Source organism: Histomonas meleagridis (genome assembly GCF_020186115.1).
Source record: "Histomonas meleagridis strain 2922-C6/04-10x chromosome Unknown scaffold_61, whole genome shotgun sequence".
NCBI lineage: Eukaryota > Parabasalia > Tritrichomonadida > Dientamoebidae > Histomonas > Histomonas meleagridis.
This window is the reverse complement of record NW_027150931.1, coordinates 1,132,543-1,141,357: the sequence shown is the minus strand read 5'-3', so window position 1 is coordinate 1,141,357 and position 8,815 is coordinate 1,132,543. Positions and strand designations below refer to the sequence as shown.

The following is an 8,815-nucleotide window of genomic DNA, read 5'->3' as shown; positions in this document are numbered from 1 at the left end:
TTTACTATAAAATTTTATTTATATTATAAGTGTATATGCTTGAAAAAGTAATTACAAATTTTCTGAAGGGACATCTCGAAACGGTTTACTAACATTTTCAATTGAAAATTGCTATGATTTCGCCATCCAGTCTTTGCTTAGATGACCGTTTGTGTATTGTATCATACACGAATTTGAATGGAAAGATTTTTTCGGCTCGCGTCAAAACCGTTTTAACCGAAAAAGGCCTTGGCCAGAAATTTCCGGCTAATGGACAATTTTTTCGGCTCGCGGCCGTTTACTTCAAATGCCGATCATTTCGTGGCCAGAAATTTCCGGCCGATGGACAGATTTTCGTGTCCGGTACTGTAAAAAAGTATTGGAATTATTCGATTTAAATTTTCCAAATACATTTAATATTATTATAGGTAGCCTGGCTTATAATGCATTTTCATCACTAAAACATGAATTTGATATTTACTTAAATTTTTTAAAAACACTTCAAACGAAAGAAGAAGAAAATAATCAAAGTGTCGATAAACTAATTTCAATTTTTATCAAACGTATAACTGAAATCAACACACAAGAATCATATTATTTACTTGAGAAACTAATTGAACAAAATTTAATTGATAAAAATATCACAAAAAATATTAGATCAAAATATTTTGTTCATTATAAAACAGAAGAAGAAAACCAAAATCGTTTCGCATTATGGTTTTATCGAAATGATCCAATACTAAAATACTTTTTTGAACATTATGAAGAACTATCAAAGAATGATTGGGAGCTTCATAAGAAACTAATTGAAGAAGGAGTTAATCCTATTGAAATTGCAAAAATAATTCGAAATAAACGAAAATTTTAATCAAAATCTCCTTATGTAAGCATCAAATCTTCATTTTAAATAAGAAATGAAAATGAAGCGTATATTGCTACAAATCAAAATCAACTCGAAGATCAAATTTTTGCAGTAAACACTAAAAAGAAAATTACCAAAAGTGTTGATGTAAACACTCAAACATATGAAAATCAACAAAATCACAATATACATTATAATAAATATATTCGCAAAGCAAAATATAATTACATAAAAACAATAATATTATAAAGTGTATTATAAGAAAAACTTCAATATTTTTAATATAATCTATTTTATGCTTAATAGATTTATAAAAAAAACATCAAAAATTTTTTTTATTAACTTTTAAATATTAAAAAATATTTTTATAATAATGAATAGCAGATTAAATGTAAAAGATATAGATAATATGATTGAATATTGTATACATCAAAATAAAAAAATATTAAAACAAGAATTAATTAACAAAATTCATCCTGATATAAATGTACCTTATAATTCTATAAATATAGCAGTAGGTAGACAAAGAAGTGGTAAAACTCAATGTATTATCAGAGAGATTATTAACATTAGTCAATTTTTTCCTAGAACTCATTTATTAATTTATATTAATAGAAATGGTGATAGATCTGATCCTACATTTGAATCATTAAAACCTTTAATTCGAATTCCAATATTAGATGTATCACAAGATGATGCAGAAAAAATTGTTAATGATATTATAATATGGAAACAATTTTATAATACTTTAATTAAAGAAATTTTTTTATTGAAGAGTAAAATTGTTTTTTTATTTACTTGCTCATCATCTTCTTGAAGAGTTCGTTTTCTCTAGCGTGCTCTTTCTTTTCAGCAGCATTGAGCTTTGGAATCATGCTCTTGAATGCAGGATCATTCTTTGTGATGGCAAGGCCTTTATCGAGAGCTTTATGAGCCTCTTCAATGTTGCCAAGGTTGATAAGTGCCTCAGTCTTACGGAGTAATGCTTTGACATCATTAGCATCTGTCTTAAGAACTTGTTCTGCATATTGGAGAGATTCTTTCCAGTTCTGAACTCTGTAGTAAGCAATAGATAAGTTACGTTGTACACGTGTTTTCATCTTATCGATATCTTCACCGTATTTATTTGTAACGGCATCAAGTGCATTCTTATATTCAGAAATAGCTTCTTCAAACTTGCCGCCGCGGAAGAACTCTGTAGCCTTATCACAGAATTTGTTTGCAGCTTCAAGAGCTTCTTCATTTGAGTTATATTGGATTGGAATTGACAAAAGTTCGATATCAAAAACTAATGTAGCACCTCCTGGGATTTTTGGTGGTGATCCTGTTTCACCATAGCCATACTTAGCAGCAATATGGAATTCTGATCTTTCGCCAACTTTCATTGTGGCAACACCAAGACTCCATCCCTCAATAACGCCAGATCCAATCTTGAATTCAAATGGTTGGCCTCTGTCTCTTGAAGAATCAAACTTTTCGCCATTACTTTCAAGTGTACCAGTGTAATGTACGCGAACAGTTTGACCTACCTTTGGTTGTTCTCCTGTACCTTCAACCTTGATGATTTTGTAAACTAATTGATCTTCTGTGATATATATTTTTTCTTCACCTGACATTGTAAATGTGAATTGACTACTTACGATTAAATGGCCGGCCATTTAAAATAAACGGTTTCTAATGGGGCACGTTTAGGGTCTCTTCTCAACAAAGGGAAAAAATGTTTCTTTTTTGGTGAAAATAATCCTTTTTTAAATTTATTGTAAAATATTTAAAAATATTTTGCTGCATATGTTTATAGTTCCTAATAAGATGTTTGCATCAAAGAAAGAACTAAATTTGATTTTTTTTTATCTTATGTTTTGTCTTCTAAAAAGGTCTTCATAAAATCACATGATAAATACTTCTCAAAAAAAATTTATACTAAACACATTACACGTGAAACAAAGAAACAACGATTGAAAAAAATTCTCCTAAACATAATATTGTTTTGGAATCTTTTTTTAAAAATTTGTATTTGGAATCACTATGAACAAAATTAAACAAGTTCTATAAGAACTTAATTTATGAGTCACACTAACTTGAAAAAATTCTTTCGAAAAAACAATACAGTTTTCTGGTTCTTATATAAAATTTAAAGAATTAATATTAAATCAAAAGTTTTGGTGAATATCAGCAACAAAGCGCAATTAAAACGGTTTTCGATGAATATACGAACAAACCATGTCAATTCAAAACAATATGAATTTAACAATTTCATTACTATCCTTATCAAGTCTTTCTCGAAATCCAATAGTATCTATTTCTCCAGGCTCTCAGAAATTTTTTACTTCATTTTCCAACATTCATTTTTTTAAATCATTTTCATCTTTTTTATATCAATCTTCATATTCGAAGCTTCATATTGCTGACTCACACTTTGTTAGTGTCCTTGATACACCTATTATTGTCAACCAATTTCAAGCCAAAAACCAATCATTTTTTAAAAAATCAATTTCGTATGGGTGTACAGAAGGGATTGATATTAGATTTTCAGAATTTAGAGATTGCACTTCAACAACGCACAAAGGTGGAGCTGTCAGTATCGGAACTCTACAATGTAAATTATATCATCAAGTTATATTAACACAAAATTCCTTTACTCGATGTTCCTCACTCAATGGTGGCGCTCTCTACATGTTTGCGGCTGCAGTGTATTCCACCTACAACTGCTTTATTGAATGTCAAGCGTTAATTGAGAATCATGCATTTTTCATCTGGACAACACAAGACAACCAATCACGTCATCGGATGAATCTCATATACAACTGTCACAAAAACCAACAAAAAGATTATTCTTTTCAACTTTCCCATGGAATCATTACCATGGAATACATCAATTCTACTTCGAACTTTTGTAAATCTGGATCATTTGGTAAGTTCATGTCGGCCATCTCTCAGGTCACATTGAAGTATCTCCAAGTCGAAGGCCACGATTCGAACGACATCATTTTTTGTAAGGAAATTGAATACATTACAATTGACAACTCTCAATTTGTCAACAACCAATTTTACCAACACGTGTTTATTTTCCAGTCTTCTTCAACTGATCCTTCAAAGCTTAGAATCAGGAACAGCTGTTTTTTAGGGCAAACTAAGTCACAATATTTAACAACAAATTTATCAGAAAGTTTATATCTTCTTTACATGGATACAAATGTAGTAAATGACCAAGATATTTCAGTTGATTGGAAGACAGACGTGTTTGGAGAAAGCGCAATAATAACAATTAACCAAATTCGTAATTTTAACACTTTTACTTATACGCTAATGCAATTACAGCAATGTAATGTTCAACCAACGAGTGTGACTGAGCCAGATGAAAACCCAAGTTCATTAAGATCAGCTGTAGCTATAGCCGTTCTATGCATTATTGTTACATGCATAGTAACAGAAATAGCATTCTTAGTCGTCTTCTATATTAGAAGAAGAAAAACTATTGCAGAATGGATAGAAGACACAGAAGACCCAAAACAAAATAATTAACGGTTTGGGGGCCCCCGCGTGTTTAACGTTCTTTTTGTAATTAAAAAATTTTTATGTTCGAATTTTTTAGTTAAATAATCACAACCTATATTATATTTCGATACAATATGAAGTTTCGAAGTCAAATATAGAGAAAGAGTTTGGTGTGAAATGGGATTTCAAATCATTCAGCGGCTGAATCCAACATTAGAATTACCACCGTTTACATATAAACTTTTTCAATGTGATCACATTGAAAAATGTAACACAATTTCGGCAGATTTAAGAGGTTTATATAAATGACCATTTCAATTTTTTCTGTTGTGCACAACGGTCGAAAAATGAATAATGGAACTCAGATGTTTCAATCAGTTCTAACACGACTGATAGAATGTTTCATATCACCAATCAATCAAGCAATCAATTCAATCGATTTATTTCAAGGAAATACAAAATTACCAGAAGAAATATTAAATGATGTATTTCGCAATTTTCCAAGAAAGCTTCCACAGTATACCAACGTAATTTGCTCTCTAGCAAAAGTTGCCAAATATAATTTTTCCCCTGTAATAGATTATCTTGCAGATACTTGTAGTAAAGCCTTGAAGGATAAACAAATCATTTTATTCTCATCAATTCATGGGCTTTCTACATCATTTCAGTTTAGTAATCAACTTCACACAGATTTAATTTTTTATTTTGAATTACTTTTTATTTCTGATTTAATAGCACAAATTATTTCTCACCGTAGCCCTGCTAGTTTAACGACACATTTAATTGATTGTAGTATTTCATTAGCCAAATTTTCTACAGATTATCCATTTCTTTATAAAAAAATTCTTAAACAATGGGCTTTGATTCTTTCAATTTTAAGTGAAAGTTCTATCACTCCGATACTTGATTTTTTTAAATCCCAATTCGAAACCAAAGAATCATTTGAAAATGTATTTAGATTAATTCAATTCACACGTCTTGATATCAACCAAGAACAAGCTTCAAATTTCCTTAATGCTCTTCTTGAAAAGCTTAAATCTCTTTTAAAGAAGAGAATTCTAAGTAGTACAATCCTTAAATGTACATCTAAAGTTATTACTTCAGCGCATGGAAATGAAGAGATACTTCAAAATATTTTTGATTTTGCATATACTCTCAAAAAAGAGAAATCATTTAAGGATGGATGTTTAGAGCTCGTTTCGTCACTTTTCCCTAAACTTCCGAAAAATGGGCAACATATCCAAACTTTCTACAAAAATCGAGTATACAAACACACAGGTAATGATGAAAAAGTTCATCTTTCACTTAAACTATTTCGGAAACTAATTTTTGGCGATGAAGTCAATGTGAAATGGCTTTATTGGTCTTGGGGTGAAATGCATCGTACTTCTTCTCTTTGTTTTATTCATTGGAATAGTGAGCCATTGAAAAAAATGAGTGATCCTGAATCATTTTCATCGATATTTATTCATCATTTTTTTAACAAATCTAATTTTTCTGTGTGCCCACGATTATTTCGTGATATTTTAATCCATTTAGCGTCACTTGATTTCCAACATTTTTTATATAAACTTTTATCCAATTTTATAACATTAGATATAACTGATCCGAGATTAAATGTTTTATTAATGACTGTTCCATTTATTAATTCCAACGACTTTAAGAAATATGCGTTTAAAAAAATTAGTAATTCTGATATAGATAATTTTAATGCAGTAATCCGTGCAACTATAATTACTCATTTTAAACAATTTGATTCGATTATATCAGATACAGATTATGGAATTTGTGTAGAAAATGATAATAATGTTATTCAAGATGCCGACCAAAAAGTTCGTGGAATTTTGGAAGAATGGAATCTACAAAATATTCAAAACTTAGTTATATCATTAAATCGATCACAACGTATTAAAGGGAAAATTAATATTCAGTTAAACATATTAAAATGTTTTCAATATGTATTAAAAAAGAAAGACATATTAAAACCAGATACAATGAATTTACTATTAAAGTTATGTTTTAATAATAATTTTTATATTTCTTCTTCAGCAATTTCAACATGTCTTTCAATATCAGAAAACGAAGAATTTTTATTAGCATTTATTAAGTTAATTCTTTCATATCTTAGTACATTTCCAAATGATGAAACACAATTTATATGTATAGCATTATTAATACGATTAATTAAACAATTTAATACAACGTTTGAAATAGAATTAATTTATGATATCGAAATGCAAGCAATGTTAGGCTTAGCTTCAATTCATCCTGAAACAAGATTCTTGTCATTAAAATTATTAAATTCTATTAATCAATTTTTGAAAAATAAAGGAGCGCTTTCATATATTAATTTAAAGATTCATTCAATCGAATCGATTGTTAAGCAAAAAGTTTTATTATTAAAAGATTCTGAAGTTCCTTTAATGAAACTTCATATACCAAAATCACAAATAACATTTTCATATGTAGCGTATTCTCATTATTATGAGATTTGGCTTTATTTTATTACGGAGATTTGTAACATATTAATTTCTGTTAATTATTCGCATTTATTAACACGAATTAATATGAATTTTCCTTTTGATTGTATAAATTCATCAAATCAAAATAATATCGGATTATTAATATTTTATTTTAATTCATTTTTGATTAACATGAAAATCGATAAAAATAATTATTTAAATTCATTGAAACAATATGAAGAAATGAATTCTTATAAATTATTAAAATCTTTATTAGAAAGTTTATTTAAAGAAGAAGAAGAATGGAAAAATAAATTAGGTATAAATATCATAAATCATTTAAATATTTCATTTTATCCATTAATTTTTAAAGAGATTTTACCAATTATTCCACAAAATCAATTTAAAGATTTAACAAAAACTTTAGTTGAAGTTCTTCGTTCACCACAATTAACAAATGAATTATTTGAGTTAATTCGACCAAATCTTATTTCATTTATAACAACGTTACAAAATTATTTTATAAAAATTAAAGTAAATTCACCACGTGTAATCAAATGGAAAACAGAATCACAAAAAATCCTTGAAGATAATTGTTCATTTTTATGTGATTACTTATATTTAATATGTTTAACATTTAATAATTTCCATGAAAATGAAGAAAATCCTTTATGGCCAATATCAAGTCGTGAAATAGTTTTTATGTTTTTATTTAATTGGGCTATGACAAAATTAAGTTCATTAGAAGTATTACGTTCATATGTTTCAAGAACATTTGGGATTATAGTTAAAGTTGGCACATTATTTAATGATAATTTATTATTTAATGACAAAGCAATTAATTATTTTGTGTCAATTGAATTATCAGGAATTAAAGTGTTAAACTCATTATTATTAAATCATACAAATTTATTACTTGAAATTTATGCGAATGCATGTTTAATGCAATCGAATGAATCATCCGAAATATTTTTTGAAGCATTATATAATATATTAGATTATAAACATATAAATGAAATATATAATTTAAGTGGTTTATTAATATTTATTGGTATTCTTTATAAACAAATCGAATCAATAAAAGCAAATAATTTCTTGAAGAAATTATTAGATATATTATATCAATATAAAAATGATCCAAATCCAAAATATGATTTAAATTCACTTCCACGGAAATTTTCATATTGTTCAGAAGATGTTTTATACAATGCATTAATATATATTCAAAGGCAACAATTACAAAAATATGTTAAAGATATTGTTGAAGCTATTAAGCCATGGATTAATTCATTACGACTTTTACCTAAACAAACAAGTTGCGTACCACAAACAATTAATATTTTTAAGCATTTCACGCCATTTAAGTTCTTAGAATCTTTAATGAATGCAACAGAGAATGTTCGAAGTGAAGATTTCCGATATATGGTAACATTATGGGATGAATTACTTAAATGTCCAGATCATACTGAATTAATTCCATTATTTATATCCGAATGGCCACAAGTTGAAACCAAGAAGAAAATATTTTTACATTTAATCGAAACGAACACGTCGAATGTAATCCAACTTTTATTACAACATTGTTCATTTGCTTATCATTTTCATGTGACTTATTGTATGTCTAAATCATTTGAAGAAGAAATGTGGATAATTCCATTATTAACGAAAATATTTAAGCGAAATTCATTTGATTTATTTGATGATATTTCGAATGTATTACATTTTACATTTCTATTTGCTGATTCTGGCGCTTATTCATTGTTGGAAATCCTTTGTCAACATTTCGATATTGATATTCCTGAAGGAGAAATTGACACCGAAATATTAATACAATTAATTCCTCAATTCATCAACAAGCTAAATAAAAACTTACAAAATTGGGGAACGGAAGCTTTAAGATGGGTATTAGGGAGTCAATCATTAAAATTTGTTTATCTTTCATTAATGATATATAATAATATAATGAAACCAATTGATTCGAATATTATTCCGAAAGTTTGTAAAGCAGTATTATATC

General features: G+C 27.8%; 2 protein-coding genes across 2 annotated transcripts; one reads left to right on the top strand and one right to left on the bottom strand.

The window, feature by feature from the left end:
* Positions 1-1,635: 1,635 nt before the first annotated feature.
* Positions 1,636-2,457, bottom strand: GO595_010410 (putative FK506-binding protein (FKBP)-type peptidyl-prolyl isomerase; the record flags this gene model as incomplete). Its single annotated transcript, XM_067913086.1, has 1 exon — positions 1,636-2,457. One exon carries the CDS (start codon positions 2,455-2,457, stop codon positions 1,636-1,638), a length of 822 nt encoding a protein of 273 aa, XP_067769148.1.
* A 1,171-nt stretch (positions 2,458-3,628) lies between these two features.
* GO595_010409 (uncharacterized protein) lies at positions 3,629-4,363 on the top strand (the record flags this gene model as incomplete). Its single annotated transcript, XM_067913085.1, has 1 exon — positions 3,629-4,363. The coding sequence occupies one exon, from the start codon at positions 3,629-3,631 to the stop codon at positions 4,361-4,363; it is 735 nt and encodes a 244-aa protein (XP_067769147.1).
* Positions 4,364-8,815: the final 4,452 nt, after the last annotated feature.